This window comes from Crassostrea angulata, chromosome 5 (assembly GCF_025612915.1).
Source record: "Crassostrea angulata isolate pt1a10 chromosome 5, ASM2561291v2, whole genome shotgun sequence".
NCBI lineage: Eukaryota > Metazoa > Mollusca > Bivalvia > Ostreida > Ostreidae > Magallana > Magallana angulata.
In genome coordinates, this window is record NC_069115.1 from 37,037,600 (window position 1) to 37,060,256 (window position 22,657).

Sequence of the window (22,657 nt, forward strand, 5' to 3'; positions counted from 1 at the left end):
TAGATTGCTAGCTTGTCCATCTTGAATGCAAAGTTCCTTCTTTATTGCTCTCCTCAATGAGTTTAAATCCCAGTTGTCATCTCCTTTGTCCCGAGTAATGTTCTTCCGAATGTCTGCTGGGAGCTTGTTGTAAACCATGGGTGTTAGAATCGTCCCATACGTGGTTTCGTCAGTGCCCAAGGACTCCAAACCTCTAATGCAGCACTCCATTTTGTCATAAAAAATTCTCAAACAATCTGGATTAGACTTTGGTAGTTGTATGTTGATAAGAGCCTGTATGTGCGCATTGACGATTTTATGATTTTGCCCATATCTTTCAAATAAGACATCTATTGCCTGTCTGTAGTTTGTATTGGTCAAACTAAATCCTGAGATAACGCGAAGTGCTTCTCCACACAACAATGACCGAAGGTAGCTAAATTTTTCTACATCAGATAAACTGTTGTTCCCATGAATACTTGTATTGTAACAATCCCAAAATGTTTGCCATTCAAGAAGATTTCCCTCAAAAATTGGTAGATTGAGTTTCGGTAACTTATGGGAGTTTGCTGAGTGAGTAGCACCACTATTAGAGTTTGGATTCAAATTGAGGCTTGTAACGGTCTGCTGAACACATGAATTTTGAGAAAAATCATGCGTCGAATGAGCATTCTTTTCGATTTGAAGATTTTCATTGCGATCCAAATACTGGTAACTGCTGGCAGTTGCATTTAAAGTTGATCCTTGTACTAAGAGATGTTTTTTGATTTTCTTAATTTTTGACTCTATATTAAATTTGTACTCATCTGCCTCAAGGATTTCCTTTTCCACATCCTCTTCAACTGTATCTTCTAGAATTCTGTCATCTAGATTCCTAAGAATTTCTTGCTTCTCCATTAGTGTTGATACTATAGTCTCTATATCCTCTGTATTGTTTTCCTCTAAAAATGATTCTTCCAATTTTCTCAAAAGTCTTGTTACAGCACTTCTTTGTCCTGAACGAACTGCTCTAAGTTTAGAAGTCATATTCTCTCCGTTTGGTCACGGCACCAAAATGTCGCGATTGTATAGTGGTCTTTGAGTCAGATAGAACGAAAACACATCTGAACGCTTTGACTGGTTTATCTAGACTGATTTGAACATAAACATATTATTTTAACGTTACCATGACGTCATACTATGATGACGTCATAATAGCAATGTCTCACAACGTCACATGCACCTTGACGTCGTATAAGATATTTACCAACAATATCGTATAAAACAAATAAATATTGAATTAATTGCTTATAATTTAATTTTTTTACACTTCACTGTAGATAAAAACGATCGTTTAACCTTTAAAATGACGTAATATTGTACAACATTCAAACGTAACGTCAGGCGTATTGATACGTTTTTAACGTTAGTCTTACTATGACGTAGGCAACATTCTTTATACGATATAAAATAATTTTTTAGCCCATCAGAAAGCGCGTTACAACTAGAATTAAATTATAACATATTAAAAAATGAGTACATGTATCACTACTCGGTACTTAATCGAAGAAGTCAGCTCTTTGTGAGATCTTAAAAACCAGGAGATGAAGGCACCTATATTCTTGCTGCTATGTTTTCTTCTCATTATAATTGGTTGTAGACTCGAAGAATATAAAGAGTACGTAAATGTATACGTATAGAAATATTTGATATAATAACCCAAAACATTTATTTTTCAGATACAAACTTCTTGAACTCAGTTATAGTCGATGAATGTGTGTACTCAAAGATTGACGAAAATATCAGCGCTTAATTCAATGCAACAATACAAACCTATAGCCTAAGGTCAGATGTCCATGCGAGATATCAAAAGGAATTGGAAATTTACTGTTGTAGATGCAAGCATAACATTAATTGTTTGAATAGAATATATAGATTGTATTTTGCTTCACATGACAAAATGCGACTTGAAAATAAAAAAGGAACGATATTGTAACCTCAATAATCTGAAGTTTTTTTTTTTCACCCTATGCTGGAGAAAGTTTTTCTCTAATCAAATTCTGTTTTCCTATTCTAATGTTCATATTGTATAAGTATTTTGAATTTTTTGCAATGAAATAATTAACTGTTAGACTGTTTAATGAAGTAGTAAAAGTGACGAGTGTTGAAATTGTTGATCATTGATTTCAAAAGGAATTTACTAACCTATAAGAGAGTTATAGAACGGACCAGTGTATAAGAAGGACAAGCAAACAAAATAATGTGGGCGCAAGTGTAATAAGTAATCCCTGTATCATGCAGTATATACTTTATTGTTGCAAACAATGCATATATTTGATTTTCTATATTTACTTTTGACAAAGACATTAATTTTTATTCACAATAAAATGTTACTAATAAATAAAGTTTGTGAAGAATGTATCTTGAATGGATTTCACAAATACAATTGCATCGAAAGGAAGAAAAGAAACAAAAATGAATGCTTAATAAACAGAATTTTTGTTCTAACATCAAATCTTCATGCTTTTAAAAATATTTTTTTCAAAATAATGCCATATTAAGAATTAAAATTTTTCATTATATTATTCATTTTACAGGAAAAACAATTTTGAAAAATAGTGAAAGCAGAAAGAAATCTGGTGAAGCTAAAGTTAACTCATCGCAAAGTCGTCAAGGCTGTGGGAAAGAAAAAAAAACAGTTTGTACGAAACGTAAAAGTAAATATTGTTGTGAATATTACAATGAAATAGTCATTAAACCTTCATGTTTCCTTTACACAAATGCTGCCCTTAATGCTAGTCTATAGAATGTATTCATATTAATAACCAGTACTCCCGGTGTTGTATAGCAGTTTTTCCCCCATAGTAGCTCCCCCCCCCCCCGAAAACCTACTATATAGTAGCCTTTCCCCCCGGGGGGAAAAGCTACTATATAGTAGCTTTTCCCACATAGTAGGGTTTCTCCCTCACGTTATAGGTTCAGATTTTATAAAAAATATTCATGGATATCCAGTAAGGATTAAAATCAATGTTTCTACACTCCCAGGTTGCATACATGTATATCTGCATTCATCTGTACAGGTTAAGTTTCGTTTTGCCGATTTATTATTTTTAGGGTCTTCCGTTTCCAACGGAAGACCCTCTTGTTTTTCTTCGGTTTCTTTTTATTATTATTTTATTTTTTATTTTTTTTCTGACTCCTTCTCGGCTTTATATCTCAAAAAGTTTTCATCCGATTTCAATGAAATTTTCAGAGCTTTTGTAAAGTTACCGTGCCTCAAAGCTGGTAAAGTTTCAGCATTTACGTCACTTCCGTTCAAATTTGGCGGCCATTTTTAAATTTAAAAAAAGTGATTTTGTCCGGAAGAAATCTCCGTTAACTTTAAAGATATCGCTTTGAAATTTTTACTGATGATAGATGTATCAATTCTATAATGTACTGGGGGGTTTAAAAATTTCTTCATCAATTTTGCTCAAAACCGGAAGCAGTTCAAATTTTTGGAAATTTTCATTTTTTTGAACAAAATAAGACAATACTACAGTCTTATAGCACTTGCCATGGTGAATTCAAATCTGAAATCCGTTTGAAAATCGAACGACGCATTACAGAGATATCGGGGTTTAAAAATTGATTTTTCCGGAAATTTTGATTCCGCGTCCTTGGTTTAAAAAATAGTGTAATGTTCAAAGTAAAATTAACTCGTACCAAAAATAATTGTTAACTCGTACTTGAACACATTCGGATTTTTTTTAATTAAGTCGTTCTTGAAATCGGAAAGGTTTTGTTAATTCGTACTCAAAATCATTCGGATTTTGTTAAGTCGTACCAGGAATAATTCGATTTTTTCAACTTTTTATTTTAGTTATTCTTGTTATTGGTTTTAGAGCTCTGCTTCTTACAGGAACTTCCAGCTTTACTTCCGACATTAACGGAAGACCCACTCGTTGCTTTGCAACGAGCTTTGCTCTAGTTATTATTATTATTATAGACAATGCTGAAAGTTGAACATGTGTGCAATGGTATTACACATAGAACTTAATTTAGGTAATTTATTGAAAAAAGTTTTACAAGTTATACACTTATATGCATAATTCTGTGTTCTGAAATTGTATTCAGTGAGAATGTTTTAAGAATTTTTTGATAAATCTATCAGACTCTTTGTTTGTGAAAACTTCATCCAGGCTAAACCCTATGTTTTAGAGAAATTTTATTTCCGATGTTTCAGAGCCCGATTTTTAAAATCCTATTATGATAATTATAGTGCCTATTATTTAGGGTCCAATGTCTCATAAACTAGAGATGACCATATCACCATATTTTTATAGTGGCAGTGGTTTACCACTTGAAGATGACTCTGAAAATTTCAGCCCTCTGGATAGGGGCCCTTGATGTTTCAGGGCCCGATGTTTAAAACCCCATTATAATGATTGAATATTGTTCTATAAGTAGGGACCCGAATTTCAAATTCTAGAGATGACCAATTAACCATATTTTCACAGTGATATTTGTATACCACTAGTAGATGACACCGAAAATTTAAGCACCCAATGCATGGTGGGAGCCTTTGCTGTTTTCGAGCCCGATGTTTGAAATCCAGTTATAAAGAATATGTATTTTTTTGGGCTTCATATCTCAAAAACTATAGATGTCCAGATGAACATATTTTTACGGTCGTTTAAAAGTAAAAACATCATTTAAAAATACACAATCACCCATATATTTCTTTATTAAAATGATTGAAAATTATGTTTCATACTGCTGCTGCTTTTTTAAATTCACGAAATTTTTTAAAAAGGTACGCGAGTAAATTTCATTATTTTTCAAGACATTTAATCAATTCATAAGATGACTAATGATATAATAAATAATTAGATAAATAAATCAATGAACATTTATTCATAAAAGGAGAAACCAAAAATCAAAAAATAAATAACCAACCTAAGCGCATATAAGACTTTTTTACTTGTTAGTTTATTAGAAGAACAAGCTTGTATTAAAAAAAAAAGTCAGCTCATCACAATGTGTTGATTGTTTGTTCGTTTGTTTGTTTTTTTTTTTTTGGGGGGGGGGGTGTTTTTTTTTTATTACCCTGTTTAAATGTTCGAAGAAATTATATGGTACACAAATAAATCTTTATTGCAAAATATGAAACAAATAATATATTCTTTTTTTTAGGTAATTGATTCGTATATCTTGATTTAAAACCGTGTATTTTATTCTATGTTTAATAAATGCCATAATAATTTTTTTTGTGAGAAATTAATATCATATCAGTTATTGCAAATTATTGTCACGAATGGTCCCCAATAAACATGGCCGGAAAGTAAAAATGGGGGAAAATCCATTATGAAATAGGTTTTCCCTGGGGGTAATCTGGCTATAAAAAGGGGGAAAGCCCACTATAAAGTCAGCTTTCCGTGGGGAAAAAAATGCTATATAGCCATTTTTCCGGGGGGAAGAACTGCTATATAGCCATTTTTCTGGAGGGAAAGATGGGTAGGGGGAAAAGGCACTATAAAACACCAGTCAAAGAATTTTTTTTGTTGACTTAAAAAAATATCGTTTTTTAACCGTATTTTAGCTCCGAGACACTTTAACACGGTGACTATTTTCTAAATTTCAATTCTTCGCCAATCAAGATAATTTTGTTTTTATCCCGCATAATCTACTTGGATTATCATTCTTATTGGATTTGTTACCTTGGAACGCTATCCAAAATATTCATGCAACGGTTTCAAAAAAGATATAGTAATTGTTCACGACGAAAGATGTTGTCTAAGAGAAATGTATAAGTGTAGACGACCTATTAGACATCTCCAGATTTCGCAATCTCAAGATCTGACTCGTACACAGACGCTTACTTTTATCAAGGTACAATTTTATACAAAAGTCAAACGTAGCTGACCTTTAAATGATAAAATGATAGATTATTCGATGTAATGCAGAAGAGGCATTCAAAACATGCTTTGGTCGTGTTTTAGTAATATCAATTTCAAATATGCTGATCTGTGTTTTCAGATAAAGGTTGAATAAATCTACTCAACATCGTTAAAAGAATGTCCAGGTAAACCACATTGTTCTTTATATCATGCTAGGTATGTGATCTCAATTTGCACTATAATTGATTAAAATAGGTATTATTGATAAGCAAACGCTATACAATTACTATACGTATTTTTGATTGTTTGAATTACAGATTGTAACTGGTGCGTATATTCACATAGCCTTTGTTTTACAATGTCTGTCTGTAATATTGAATTGCCAATATAAAACTGAAATCTAATTACTAAAAATAAATTATAAAGTATGTTTTATATTCTACTTTAAAGTTAAACACAATTTTTGTTTATACATGTAGGTAATGCTACATTTGACCCCGCAACATTTGAAAAACATTTTAGGGACTTGAAAAAGTCACCTCAGAGTATCAAAACCATGGTACATGTAAATGGTATTATCTAGGTAGTGTAGTGTAAGCGATTCTCTCTCTCTCTCTCTCTCTCTCTCTCTCTCTCTCTCTCTCTCTCCTGCATTTCATTGTTCCTGCAACGTTTTTAAGTGAGAGTCGTTGATATTTGTGGATACATTTAAAGTATATATTTATTACCTTCTTCAACTTTTGTCAAAACCAAATATAAGAATTGCTTGTAAAAAAAAAATATATACGCAGCCGCCATTCGTGTTTAGCTGACACGATAAGGAACTTTAAATTTATGGGAAAGAACACGCTAACCTCGACCGATATACGTTTTGAACATATGCAGGTACATTTATACTAGTGTATATCGGGAATGTTTAGAATTTTTGAAATATTTGGGACATAAAGTGCATTGAATATGTATAAAAATAGCGAAACGTTCTATTTCTGGTCCGATTCTCCCCATCACACATCCTTGTAAAGTGACTCTGTCGATGATGACTGCCAAGATATTGTCATGCCTTGGACATTCAAAACATGAGTCAGAATACTATCATTCTTTGAAGTACATGCGTTTTGATTTGCTTCTTATTTTTGATTGCATTTCTGGCGTGGTTTGCAGCCTTCACACTGGTATTTACTTTGGCAGATAGAGTCATTGTATATAATTAAAGTGTAGACTGTCTAAGATATCAAACTAAAATATTTTGGGTTTTTTCAATAATACAAGGACAGAAATACCTTTTGAACCTTTTAGCTTTTTTATCAGAAGACATGAATATCATAGTAGATAATTCGTTCAATCACCATTTTGATTGACATTTTATGACAACATTGATAACGTATTATTTTGAATGCACTTATATGATCCGATAATATCTAATATCTTCTGTATTCCAACAACGCTGAATGCAACTTATAAATACAATTACACAATGTAGCAAAACATTCAATATAGGAAAGTCTTTTTACATTGCGTGGTATTGATCTTATAAACAATGCAAATACATTAACTAAAACATTTTCTTAGTAATAAACATCCCCTGACCGTAGAACTTTGTTGACATTTTATGACAACATTGATTACGTATTGTTTGCTTAGGAGTATAATAACAAAATCGATATGTTGATTATCTGCAGATATATTGAATCTTTCTCAAATGTGGTTGTTTTAAAAGAATACTGTTATTGCAATAAAAATTAAATTTAATAAATAACAAGTCGCCCTTTTTATACAATATTTGCTGAAAAAGTTTGAAAATGTTTAAGGCACGCTTGTTAGTTGTTAACGAATCAACATTGTTTTTATTAGTTTCTACCTGTTCTTAGAGAATTCCAAGTTAAGTTTCAAAATCTCCCGACAAAATCCTCATTTAACCTCACTACAAGTGATTGCTAAACCATTTAACATACGTTTAAAGAATGGCTTCAAATACCGTCACGATTTTTGGAATGCGCATATAAAATTATAATTTGATCGGAAGCAAAACTGATGACATCTTCAAAAAAATTTTTAAAGGCACGTAAATAGATGAATAGATATTTAGTGTCTTTATTCGTGGCACATGTAATGTTTAGAAGGACAATTTAAAACTTCATTCATAAAAAAACCCACAAAAATTGTCTAAAGCGGGCTAAGCTATATTAATGGATCATAAAGATTTTAAATTTTTCATGTCACATTATATTGTTTTGTAGGTATATTTACAGTATGCATTAAAGAAGTAGATAGAACTCTCCAATCTACTGATTGGTATCTCTAAAACTCCATCAAAATTTCAATTTTTTTAACCTTTCTCCCCCTCATAAAATCATGAAATAGGCGATTAGATAATCTCCTTCATTAAAGTTTTATCTGCATTAACAGAGAGCCATGAATGAAAAAAATAAACTTTGGCATGTTAAACTGTCGAAATACAATATCATTAAGATACTTTAGGTTTACATTATTTTAAAGAACAATTATTGCAATATTAGACATAGCTAACCAATTTTTAATTGATAATTCATTAAATATAATCATAATCACATTTATTCGTGTTTTGTTAATCTGTGTTTAGCTGATTTCGCAAAAACAACGTGAAAAAGTCACAAAAACTAATCATATTCGTTAGTCAAGTCACAATTGAAAATCGTGGTAATCAACATTCCATACTACTACCAATTAATCTGGTCAATTTGAAAGTAAACAAATTGTCCTAGATTTGTACAACCATCTTTTTTTCTTCCACAAAGATAATGTTTTAGCGATAACAAAAATATATTGGCATGAAATGGTGTATTTTTCTTTATTGAAACTTAATTGACTGTCTTGAAATATCCAATGAATACCTTGTGTTTAACCAAAAGATTAAACAGTAGCAAAAACGTAAATACAAATATTGTTTAAAACAAAAAAGGACAATAAAGTAAAAAAAAATCGATGCTGACAATTATTCACTTCATGCGGTTATGATTTTTCATTTTACATTTTATATGTAAAATAATTCAGCATGCTAGGTGCTTTTAATGTTTGAATTTTGTAAACGTAGAGAACTAGAATTATCACAAAATATTTTGTTGCAAGTTTCATTCTAACCAATTCCTCCCATTCCCGATATACATGTCAAATTGTATATTAGAATTAAGCAGTAGTATTTTTTATGGTCAAATTATACATTTCATATAGTTTATGTATCTACTAAGTTAAATAATAATTTTGCTGATACCAAAACAGCCATGAGTTTTATCTAAAATAAAAAAAGAACGTAGGTGTTTGACCGACAAATGTATTTATCTATGCAGATATTGTCACAGAAAAGATCTGATAAATAAAAAGTGGAACTTTTCGATGGTTTTCCATGCTTCCCCCTCAAAAGTCCTTAAATTGTTTATGCTAATAGGGACATGGCGCATTTTGTCAAATTTGAAATTTTCAATTTATGTTCGACAATATTGGATGAATATCATTTTTACAGTTAAATTTATGATCTACAATAGGTTGTTGATTTGTAGCCCGATATAATCCATTTTTAATACTTAGAGTATGTAATCCTTCCAGTATTGTGTCTTTAAACATTTTAAAAATGCTCTTAAGATATCAATTTCAACAACAGTATTCCTAATCGTAAAGCTTTACAATCAGTAATGTGAGATATATAACCTTCCTTGGTTGACCATAAGTTAAAAGAAATAATTGTCAAGAATCACAAAAACCTAAGTATCATCGATAATTTTCGTAGAACAGGTTCTCAATTACTATCATTTAGTAACAATATATTCCTAACATATAGGCTTAATTACTTGCAAGTATAAACTGAAAAGTGTTTTATATAAAAAAAAAAAAAGCAAGGAGATGTGCACGTGGTTAACGTAAATGAAAGAATGATTTTGAATAGTATGCACATTTCTGTTATCATGAAAGTTTTTCGCCCACACTCATCAAGCAAACAATACCTAGGAAAACCCCGATTTAAACTGCTTTAAAAATCACATCTCAATCTTGTTTTGAACATAACCAATTCCAAGGGCCTTGGCGCTATAAGCTTGAAGCAACATTTGATAAGTCTACAAGTCCTCAAGATGAACGTTTTTTATTTGATGATAGTCGCATCTCTCGGCAAGACGATTATTGCGGAAGGTGGTTAAAGAATTTGATATAGGTATGAAATTTAAACAAAAACTATTTGTCAACATATGATAACTTTAGAAGTGTTTTTCGTTATCGTAGAGTGCACGTATATAAAAAAGGACACACCGTCAGATGCAAAGTTTGACCCGGAAACACAGATCTGCTGTCGAAAATCAGGAGTCCATGAAAGATTTCAGCAAGGCAAGGAAATGGACTGTTGTGGGGGTAAGAAATATATTACAATGCTTAGAATTATTCACTGTGAACAAAAATGAATGAATGTCCAAAAAAAAAATGATAAAACGTAGCATAATACTTTTATTTGTGGATGTAAGCAACTAACGCAAACTCAAAACTTTAATGATATACATATGTTCTTACATTTATCAAAGGTCATATGAAACGATATCCTGACAATAATGAGTTATATACGGGAATGAGTTCATAAGTGCTTATTCAATAAGACTGGCATTGTTTTGTTTTATTTTATGCAAAATTTTAGCGCCACGGTCTATCAAAATCACTTAATCGGGAAAAGGAACATTGACTAACGCGGCTTACCTCCCTTGTTTAATACGCCAGTAAGACCCAATGGTCTTATAAAGCTCTATAGTGAATTCAAATATCCATGTCGTTTGCAGTATTTTAAAAGAAAAAAATGCTATTTTACATAAAAACTTATAAAATCATACAATAATCAACTATGACAGTATATCTTCTCAAGAAATTAAATCGTGTGCGTTTACATTTAATATTGTGTATATATTAAATTTACATTAGAAACTTGAGAATCAATGATTTTCTTCATAAATTTACATGTATTTATAATATAATTTTAATATATGCATGTACATGTATATATGTTGTGTTTCAATTAATTTTAATAAAATTGTCAAATTCAGAAAGAACTGATCGGGTTTTTTTTCTCATTTCCAGTTTCATGCAATTCATAATGATTTTTTTTTACACATGTTATAAGCAACATATGCTGCCTCATTCACTTCAAGATTGAATTGTTAGTTTTGTTTTAAAATTAGAAATATAATACCATTAAATTATTTTTAGTCTTAGAAAATTCCTTCGAATGTTTTGATTTTAAAACGTGTATTTGTATGTTCGGTATTTTGTTCTTACAACGTGTATGGTCGGTGTTTACTCAATGATTCCTTTTATCTCACTTTCTTCCTTAATGTTTGCTTTCGTTCCTTTATTATATTTATTGAGACTTGTTCTTAATTTATAATTCTGTTGATTAACTACGCATTCTTTCACATTTGATTACGCATTCTTTCACATTTGATTTTTCTCAAACAACCGTTTTATTTTACCGGTACATTTTCAAATCCTTAAATGCCATGTTTCCGCGATCTGTAAATACACGTGTACAGAGAGTATTTGCTAAAGGTATTGCTACATGTATATACATGTATATATCAATAAGTCAGAACTATTTAGGCCAGATTAATTAGAATTTGCCAATCTAATTTTTGAAATTAATAAGAATATTTTGCGGTATTTTATAGCAGCTTTTAAATCCAAACTGTACACAATGCCTCAAATATTTTCATTGACCTGTCTTATACTTTTTCATGTGACAAAAAAAATCAAATGAACTAAAAAATTTCAATCTTTTTTTAAATGTAACTCAGTCTTCATACGTATCGTAGAAGAAGGATGTGTCTGTTTCAAAAGGATTAGAATAATTCATTAATCAGCTGTTACTATTGCATTTCTTTCATTAAATTAACGACCAATTAAAACTAAGTCATCTGTACTACGAAGTTTTAATGCATTGTTTACATCGTTGGGTCTCTGTGACGACATACATCCACAAAATCAAGTACGATAAGCGGGGAAGAATTTTTTCAGGTGCTGTGTTTTTACGGTTAAAGGCAAAAAATCTTACTACACGTATTTAAACATCTATTTATATCAAGCTTTTTATCATTATAAAAGAAAATCACAGTGTTAAAATTTGTTTCATATGACCTTTAAGAAAAAGAAAGTAACGAAGAGGCTGAACGCAACATAACACACATTTGCTGCAAAAACTCAGGTGTTCACGAAAGATACCAAGACAATAAGGAAGTTGGCTGTTGTGGAAGTGAGTATTGAATCAAGTATATAGTTTTTGAATGTTAATACAAATTTAAAGCTTTTTCACTACAAATGAAATGGAAATGCATGGTACAACGCAGATAATTGAATTGATTTGAAATTTACTTAAAATATAAACGCAAGTATTGAGTGTAACTGTACATACAAGTAGTTATCCATATGGGTGGGTGGGTGGGTGTGTGTGTACGTGTTTGCAATTCCGCAAATTCTAAAGAATAACAACGTTCTTGAATACAGAATATATCTGCAAAGTGGAATCTGAGCCACGTCCAGATAAAAATACACCCAAAAAGGATGTCAAGAAGACATATGGAAAAAGTAAGTTTTAAAACGTAATTTTAGTTCAATGTTCATTTTTAGAAATAAGAATCCTTTGGATGACAGCTGCAGTACTGTGTATATATAGTCTATTGGTTTTGTGTCTCTTTATAGCAATGTTTAAATATTACACATTTGATTCTTATGATAAAATATAAAAAGTCAACAACAATATTATACATTGAAACTTGTGAATACAGATTCAGAAATATCCCAGTCACGAAAAGACACTACCAAATTGCCCGGAATCAGGCTTTCTTTGCTACTGCATCAACAATGGAGTATGGAGGCTGATCAACTTTCAAATGAAAGGTAGAAAATTAACTTACGCTAAAACGTTCTTTTCTTCTTTTTTGAAAGTTGGAGGGGTGTAATATGCTTCGTTTAATAACCGAAAATGTTATTGTCATATCATATTTCCAAATTTCCTTTCATTTTTTGCAGATTAGGCATAAACGTTAAAGAGATCAAGAAAGCCATCAGTCGCCTTATGAAAGTATTTCAAGGGGCATTTTAAACAGAAAAATCCATTGGTGATCACTAACCTGTACAAATGAAAGCATCTAAAACTCAATAGCCTGATTTATTATCTTTATTTTTTTCTTTTATGATAACATTTGTATACAAGCATTTTATCTTTGCATTTCATTATTCCATGTAACGTGATAACAAAATATCAGTTATCAGAAAGTGTAGAATCATATACATCTATTTTTATATCATGAAATAAAGAACATGCTTATTGTTTATAGTTTACGATTATTCATTGTCTGGTAAAATCACCAAAAAGGAAACAAGCAACAACATTATGGTATTATAATGATTCATTCTACAGACTAAATGCTTGTAAGAGATAAGGTATAAACAAAATTTACTTTTCCATTTAAGATAAAACACGTCGCTAGTCTTGCTGAAAAACAGTAAAGATGTGTGAGCTCTGTAACTCTCTTATAATTTGATAAATGACACTAAAACTTTGTTGGAACTATGAATATAGGTAAAATGTACACGGGTTGGGTATATGAAATGTCAGTCAAGATTACAAGTGCATGACGTATATACTGCTGAAAAAGCCGATTGTTAACCTATTTGTTGTTATCTTATCGGTTTGTTTTTCAATTGCTGCTTCGACGGCTTCCTGAATGACGTTATTGTTATTCATGTAAGAGTTAATACTAGATGCACATGCAACACTCCCCTGGCTAGCGATGAACAGTTGGCCGGAGAGCATCGAACATAAGGTGGAAATTCCCTCCTTCGGTTAGTGGTGACCTTTTTTGTAACCTCTATAGCAATACTTTTCAAAAGTTTCAGGAGAGTTGTTAGAAGGAGAACAAGGTTGTGGTACTGAGCAATTCATTTGAAATTGCTTGCTTTGCTTGATAGTGGATTTGTTACCAGTGTCTATTTCCGCGTAGGTAGCAAGATGAAAACTAATTAAGATAATCGCTGTACTGGCTTAAGTAAATGGTTTTCAAGATTCACCCATCTCATAAATTTCACAGAGAATTGATATATTAATTTCCTTGAAATTACAGTTTAAACTAGAAATGTTAAATATATACTATATCTTGCAGTTAACATTTGATAATGATAATATAAATGTGACAATACTTTTTATATAACTATACCTATAATACGAAGAAAATTTTAATTGTATAGTTGTTGGAAATGAAGATATTCTTGCTTCAAAGTCAAGTATTCTATTTGTAAGACAGCTTCCATGACGTTTACCCATACGCTTGGTGAACCAGTATAAAATCTAAAAATGCATTTTCGATGTAAAAAGCTTTCTAATATCTAGCAACAAGGGATTGTGGATGCGATATTAAATATATCTAATTCTAGGACATCTGAATAAGATATTAGATTTGAAATACAAATGGAATTAATTATTGATTTATACAGGTATAAGTTTGGTTTCATCAAATTTCTTAAGGTTAAAAAAAATCAAAACGAAATAAGTTATTTTTTCCGATACGCATTACGAAGATTTAAGTTTTTAAAAGAAAGGTTCTAAGAAATAAATATCAAAACAAATAAGTGGAAATTTCTTTTTAAAAACCTATTCATATAAAATCAAAGATTAACGAAATTAACATTATAAAATTAGCTGGAAAGATGTTGTAATTTTCCCGTAAGTGATTGCATACGATGCATCTTTGTATTTGTCACTCTTAATTATGAATCGACGATTTGGGTAAAAACACTGTCGAATTTGTTTGAAAAGACTTTATAAAAATATTTACAAGACTAATGTATATTAATTTTAACTTTGGGGTTTATCATTTAACATATGATATTCCCCGCTAAGAAAGTATGGAAACGAAAGCACCTTCCTATTAGAAAATGATGGTTGCTTCTTTTTCTTATAGTGATATTGAACTTGCAAAAAAGACCAAAGCTAAAGTAAGAACACATTTACAGGTCAAAAACAATCTTTGTTTAAAACTTTAGCTTCTAATCATTTTCAATTACAAGAAATAGCTCAAACGGGAATTAAGCATTTTTTAATATAACTGATCCTGGGTCAAGTTCATGACAAATTATCGGTTCATAAGCAAACTCTATGAGAAATTAAACCTTCCGATGTTTCACGATAAAAACACTATAAACCTTTAGCCTGCCCAAAGAACCTAGGGAAAAATGCACACCCTCATGACATAAACAATCTTTGTGTAAGATTGCAACTTCCAATGTTTCTTTATAAAAAAAAATATATTGAACGCACACAAATTTTGCACTTTTTCTACCAGTGACCTTGATCTTGCCGAAATGAGCATGTGTCCGGGTCATTACAGACGATCGGGTCATAAGCAATGTTTGTGTCAAGTAACAACTTCCAATGTTTCTTTATAAAAAAAGATATATGGACCGGACACAAATTTTGCACTTTTCCTACCAGTGACCTTGATCTTGCCAAAATGAGCTTGTGTCCGGGTCATTACAGACGATCAGGTCATAAGCAATGTCTGTGTCAAGTAACAACTTCCAATGGTTCTGCATTAGAAAAAAAATGGAGCGGACTCCTATTTTGCACTCTTCTAACCAGTGACCTTGACCTTCCTCAAATGACCTTGGTCAAAGTCATTACACACCCTGTGTTTATAATTAATTTCTGTGTGAAGTAAGAACTTCCAATGTTTCTGGATAAGAAAGATATGGACTAGACACGAATTTTGCACTTTTCCTACCAGTGATTTTGACCTTGCCCAACTTACCTTGGGTTAAGGTCATTACACACCATCAGGTCAAAAGCATTGTTTTTGTGAAGCAAGAACTTCCAATGTTTCTCCAGTAAAAAGATATTGAATAAAAACGAATTTTGCACTTTGCTAGTGGCCTTAACTTAGCAAAAATGACCTTTAAGGTTCAAAATCAATACACACCTTCGAGTAGTCAGCAATTTTTGTGCAAAGTAAGATCTTCCATTGTTTTCCGATAAGAAAGATATTGACCGGACTCTAATTTTGCACAGATAGACAGACGGATGGACGGACGAGTACTATCCACGGTTGGTCTGTCTCTTGAACAGTGGTAATCAGTAAAAGACAGATCAGTGTAGATGCAATGTTGTTAATGCAGTAGAATATTGTGCAATCTCTCTTTGGGGATCAAATTAAAGGTAGTCCATCAATATAACTAAGACGTATCTAACAATTTTGATTGATCTATACTACATAAAATACGTATTTTAAAGTTTTTATGAGACTGACGTAAACCAAACTCGGGGTGATGTATGTAGTAAAAAAAAGAACTTTTTGCACTTAAAACTTTTTAAAAGAGTAATCTGGCCTTTCGAAAAAATTTTAAAAATCATTTTCTGAAAATATGTACGGTAATTTATGAATTATTTTAGCATATTCAAAGAAAAGGAAAGTCTTTCCAGCTTTTTACCAAGAGGAATGTAAAAAAAATTGTATTTAAAAATGCATTTTACACATAGACTTTAATGTTAACTTCAACATATAATGTAATTGTTAATATTAAATTAAAAAAAAAATTCTGAGGTGAATCTTTATTATATGATACACCCTTTACAATCACACCAAGATTTTAGTGATCAAACTTGCAATCTATTAGATATGAAATATAATAGTTATCGATGGATAACCTTAAAGATTGAAAAGAAACAATGCAAAAATATCATCTTCACACTAAATAATATCAGCAAATGGACTCAGTTTGCCTGCTAAAATGATAGACAAGATTACATGTACTTGTACCTACTTGTAAAACAAACATAACACGTACCACAAGAGTCAAACGTTTTTAACTTGTAAAGATGTTTTGTCCTTCTATACAGATATGGGTATATGATGACACATGACTTTAACAAAAGATATGTAAGAAAGGAGTATGAATTGAGAAATTGCAACTGGATTTTCCTAAGCTATCATTTTGCACTGATCTTATTACATGTATCCTATTAATTTTAGATGAAGGTTGTCAGATTTTAAACATACACATACATACAATACAGCTACAAGTAGGCATTCATAATTTTCTCTATTGTCGTACTGAGGTAGACATTTTATTTGGAAAATTTAATTTTGTGTGTAAAAAAATGATTTTTAAACGCTTTCTTTGGTTTTAATTGCCCATAGAATACGCCTAAATTATAAGTAATGAAAAGAAAAATACATGATGTTTTTTGTTTCATTGCATTGTTTTGAATAGATAAAACTAATATGAACATTTGATTGCACTGCCCTTATAATGAATATTACAAGTATAGGTATGAAAAATTTGACAATATTAAAAGAAAATATCATATTGTGCGTTTTTTCATACTCGCTAACTTTCGACGACTGGCAATTCATGTTGTCGCTCATATTGGCAGTCAGTGCTTTAATTTTTTTTAATGTTGAGAAGTCGTTCATAGCGTCTGAATAAATTCATTTAAGTTAATTATCTAAATAGTACCATGTGATTTTTACTGCAAATACACGTTCATGTGAACCAGGACGATTATACATTCTTTAAACATTCATTCACCTGCTCCGGTACGTTTAAAAAACGTCCTTTTACAGAACAATGAAATAGCTTCATGAAAATATTACCTGCACATTTTATACCGCAGTGTACTGCATATCATGTATCAATAAAACACAGGGTGAATGAGATAACTTGGATTATTTTACGTTTCAGAAAGATTGTGGAGGTGAATCTCAAGTGTAGTATCGTGAAATTATTTTAATTTGTAATCCTAAGAGCAATGCAGGGTTTCTATCTGTTCGTAAATAAGACCAAACCAAAAAATCAAACTCCTAAATTGTTAATGAAAGCTTGAAATATAATATACATTATATAACAGTAAAACCGGGTAGGTTTTAAGCTCTGGTAATATCTTTAAAAAATGAACACTTTCTGCATAACCAACCGGTATCATCAAAAAATCACCAAAGAGGAAACAAGCAACAACATTATGTTATTATAATGATTCATTCTACAGACTAAATGCATTTAAGAGATAAGGTATTATCCTTGGGTCAATTACAGATTTCTTGTGATTGTATAATTGCACACTAAACATAATGCTTCTGGTTCACATTTTACAACATCGGTGCTGAATTTGGCTCTGATTCTACTGTAAAAGTGGTACTTTACGCGAGAAGATATTTACACTTCAGGGGTTCTGGGAACCATACTCTTCTTTTGCAAAACATATTCTGGAACCTGATCGCACTTCAATATGACGCCCTCAATTATATTCTAAAAGAACATTTGGCTACTGCAAAAAATGACGTTTTTGAAACCAGTTTTTCGAATTTTTCAGCCATTAAATGACCCCGAAAATAAAATAAAAAATTTCGAAACCTTATTGCGCATCTATAGGATACCCTAAAACATATTCCAAGAGATGATTTATCTACTGTTGAAAATGTAGGAGGAGTTCGAGGAAGAAGTTTTTTTGGTAAAAAAAACAACCTAATTTTTACCAATTATTTGACCCCCAGGACTACCAAAGAATTTTGGAAACCGTTTTACAAAACAACATGACACCCCAAATCAAACTCCAAGAGTTCAGTTTGCTGGTTTATAAGATGTAAGGGCAGTTTGAGAAAGTAAAACGTGATAGATGGACGGACAGACGGAACAGGGTAACAACAATATATCCAAACTTTCTTAATAAATTGCGGATATAAAAACAGATTCACAAAAGATATACCTTTTTGATAAAACTTTAGTCAAAGAGTCGCAAATTTTGTTTTTGCACAACTTCATACAATACTTTTCCTCTCTCCCAAGAACTCCGTCTCTTTAAAAAAACAACAACATCTCTTTAATAATGTTAAGCATAAAGAATTTTTCATTAGATCATTTCAGCAAATATCAAACAAAATCCATGGTAAAATATATATTACACAAATCAATTGAATAATAGTAATTATTTAAACTTCATTCGTTTCATCATAAATCATAAAATCAATTTTCTGATAATAAAAGGAACATCAACCACACTTATTTATGATCAATGAATATGTTTTTATGATTTCCCCATAGCCATATATTTCCATTGATGAATTATCATTTGTTGCTCTCTTACTATTTCCTTTTTTGACAATAACTTACATGTAACTACCCAGGAAATGTTCAAATGTAAACTTCTATTGTCAAAACACAATCTGAGGTAACTATGTTTGTACATTTCATTTGTACGAAACATACTCATTAAATAAATGACACCTAAATACGTTTAAAATGTTGAAAAATAAATCGGTGGGATTCAATTATGCATTGATCACTTGTGTATCAATTAGATACGTTATTTTTTTTCCATGCCGGATATTGTTTAACTCATAATTACATAAACAGAATTGTTTTACAAGACAAATGTTGATGCGACGGGAGTTGATTTATAAAACGCTTAACAAATAAATGATTGTATATATATCAAAATTAAAAGTTAAGGTAAGGTGGATTTTTGAGAAAATATTACACATTATGTAAATTTAAGTATATATAGCGGACTTTTTTATGTCAACGACTTACAGTTTGCTTTCTATTAATATTCCTTAATAAAATGTTTAAAAACAAGAGTCATTAAATTGTGAGAGAAAAACATTGAAAAGGAATATAAATGATATGGGCCTAAAATGGCCCCCTATAATGAATATCATTTTACATCTCCCAAGTTCACTTTTTCGTTGGCAATTGAAAATTATAAGTAATTGAAAAGTGAAAAAGAAGTAGCATATCCTTTTCTAATTAATAGATTAAATCTAATGATGTTTTTACTTACAATTACAGCGCGTTGCGCCTTACAGTCAAGGGTTAAGACGTTTCGATTGCAAGTCTTGTTTTGAGTGACTTTCCAGTTTTACGAGCGTTGAGCATTCTGTCTTGCTTCTAGAGTTCTAAAAAACCGCTTCTGCCATTATTTTTCACTGCATAGTAAGCGATTTCTGAGATTTTAAAAATGCGGTCATACGTTTTAGGCAGCGATCTATTCATTCATTACATTTGACGATATTCAGCTATTTAACTACTTTTTTTCATCACATTGTGTAGTGCACACAAGTGGTTGTTTAAAGGGGTAGCAAAACGAAAATAATAAACAGAATGTAATGAATCTGAAATCGGTGCTAGGAAGATCGAAACTGAATAGGTCACTGCTGATGTTACTTTTACAATGAAGAATACTTTTACAGTTAATTCTTTAATTCAAACACATCAAATATGTGTTTCGTTTTTCACTTTAATTTGACCAATGTAAGAAGAATGGGATGGTTTTAACCAGAATGAGGTTTTGTTAATCGACAAAATTTAGACGACAGTTTACATGTTCTGTATCATCAGAGAAAAAAAAAATGCTGTTGGATGACACACATGAATCAATTCTAAAATAATAATTAAATTACCTTTTATATAAGGCTTTAGTTTTTGCTCAAATTGAAATCGACTGTCTTAATAAAAACATACGCCCTAAACAATGGCGTTTAATTATTGTCTTCCCTTTCATACAATTATAACGCTTTGTTTGTAAAAAGGGGCATTTATAGGAGGTTACGATTTTTGCCAAAAATTATTTTTCCAATTTTAATGTTTACAATGCTTCAGTAGGGCATCTTAAATAGGCAACCAAAATTTGAGGGTCCTTTGTTGAGTTTAAAGTGAGTTACAGAGTTTACAATTCTTTGTTGTGTAAACAAATTTTTTTTTCTTCACATTTTGAATGTTGAAGTCACAATTTCAGTTTTAGACCTAAAATGAAAGTGTTAAATGTTAAGAACTGTTTATTTATGCTTAAAATGAATAAGGAGATCTAGACAAATCAGCTTGACAAAGATTATTTAATAGTATATTGATCATAAATATACAAACACAGGCCACGGGCCTGAATTCTGAGCTCTTTATCTTGCATATAACTGTACGACTGGTTCTCAAATTTTATATGGTTATAAGACATGCATTCTACGAGCATTGTAAAAAATTAAAACAGTATTGTAAATGAACAAATCTGTGAAATACACGAGTAATCCAACCGACACAAATTTTCTGGTTGACTAATCTCAAAATGGGGTGTTGAATATCACAGGTAGATTCCAAAAGTGTAGACATGGCATACAACTGATTAAATGATAGTTGTACTAACTTTATACTAGTAGTCATTTTGTAAGCAAGCATTTTGCCTAACTTTTATATCATTGTCTCTTTTTTCAACACACAGAGCTATTTTGGTTTTTGGTATTTAAAGATAGATTAAACAGATAAAATTATAGTTAAATATTTTTCTCATTTGAATTATGTACTGGCTTTAACGCATAGGAAATTGGTGGGTAAAGTTACATCTACCTGTGTTAAAGCAAATGCTTTCAGCACTGTTGAACTTTTTTGTACGAAAGGAAAGTAGCCTTATCTGGATATTATATATAATCTTTTTAAATTGAGTTATTGTCAAAGTCTAAATGCTTGAAATGCACACCAGTAAAATTCTATGTGGCGAAATGGAAACAAAAATATTTCCGTTTTTCATTCTTTGCATAATGAGGTTGTCAAATCCATAAAAACCAAGATTCTCGTCTAAAGTTTGAATATGATGCATACCGGAGACTTTTGAAAAAAGTTTTGAATTTTGTCAAACATCATTTTGTGTTGTTGACGTCTAGTGCAAAATTTGCTGATAAAATTAATAAATAATGTATATGTGTTTACGTATGATAAATAAACTGTTATTTGCTATTGGAATTGCCCATAGAATTTCCTTACCTCTTCCATTAATCGACCTCAAAAAAAATTTTCGGAGTCCTAGCCTAAATCCAAGTGAACTCATAAAAAATACACGAGACGCTGAATACATAATTTATGCATTTTTGAAATTCCGTTTTCATGGTATGTGTAATGGGAGTATTTATATAGTAAAAAGAAGTCTATGAAGGTAGAGTTTTCAAGTGTAGATGATACCTAGTGTACAAATTCGGTCTTTGTTAAAAGACAAAGAAAAAAACACTGTTTTAAAACAAATGTTTTAACAACTTTAACTATTTTAAGTCAAGTGTGCATACGCTGTATAAAGTATCATAATTTAAGTTTCAAATAGAAAACGTTCAGGGCCACTATTAAAAAATCTGAAGGAATCTTGTTTGTGAGAAAGTGTATCAAAAACATATGGTTTCAATGTATGCTTACTGTCTCATTGTTTCTTGAGTTTTTATAATCCGTATTTACTTTTTATGAATGTTTTGCAGATTTAGCAAAAAACAATATGGAATTCGATGTAGCTGATTCACAAGACAATGTTAATTGCTCTAGGAATTGCCCATTGGATTTTCTTACCTCCCACTGTAATCGCCCCCAAATACCTTTATCTCAAATGCGAAAAGAAATCCGTCCAAGTGAACTCATATGATGAAAAAATATTAAACGCTGAATGCGGAACGCACTCAGTATTTGAAAGTCGGGTTTATGATGTGTGTAATGACTGTGCATGTATTTAAATAGACTAATCGCGGGGGTGTTAAGGAAGCATATGGAATCTGAGTTGCATGTAATTCCGTGAAATCACAAATCTTAGTTATCATGTACATATTCAAATATCTAAGCAAAGAAACGTAGATCAAAAACAAATAGAAATTACTGAAGACAATTTTTTTCCAGAAATTAGTTTGTGTTACGTAGATTTACACATCGATGACGTCATTACTAAAAGTTGAATGTCGTGTGAATTTGATCGGAAAGCATTGTAAACATATTCAAAATATAACTAATCTAAGAACTCTAATAAAGTATTG

At 31.0% G+C, this 22,657-nt stretch overlaps 1 protein-coding gene across 1 annotated transcript; it reads left to right on the plus strand.

Moving 5' to 3' along the window:
- The first annotated feature begins 10,051 nt into the window (after positions 1–10,051).
- LOC128185396 (uncharacterized) lies at positions 10,052–13,102 on the plus strand. Its single transcript, XM_052854998.1, has 5 exons — positions 10,052–10,211; positions 11,983–12,090; positions 12,342–12,422; positions 12,623–12,734; positions 12,867–13,102. Exons 1-5 carry the CDS (start codon positions 10,052–10,054, stop codon positions 12,937–12,939), a joined length of 534 nt encoding a protein of 177 aa, XP_052710958.1. The 3' UTR covers positions 12,940–13,102.
- The last annotated feature ends 9,555 nt before the right edge of the window (positions 13,103–22,657 follow it).

Bases quoted from the DNA above. Each gene is read 5' to 3' on its own strand.
- LOC128185396 (XM_052854998.1), top strand. From the start codon at position 10,052: ATGATAACTTTAGAAGTGTTTTTCGTTATCGTAGAGTGCACGTATATA. The intron at 12,091-12,341 runs GTGAGTATTGAA...TCTTGAATACAG, and splicing joins GGAAGTTGGCTGTTGTGGAA to AATATATCTGCAAAGTGGAA. The intron at 12,423-12,622 runs GTAAGTTTTAAA...TTGTGAATACAG, and splicing joins CAAGAAGACATATGGAAAAA to ATTCAGAAATATCCCAGTCA.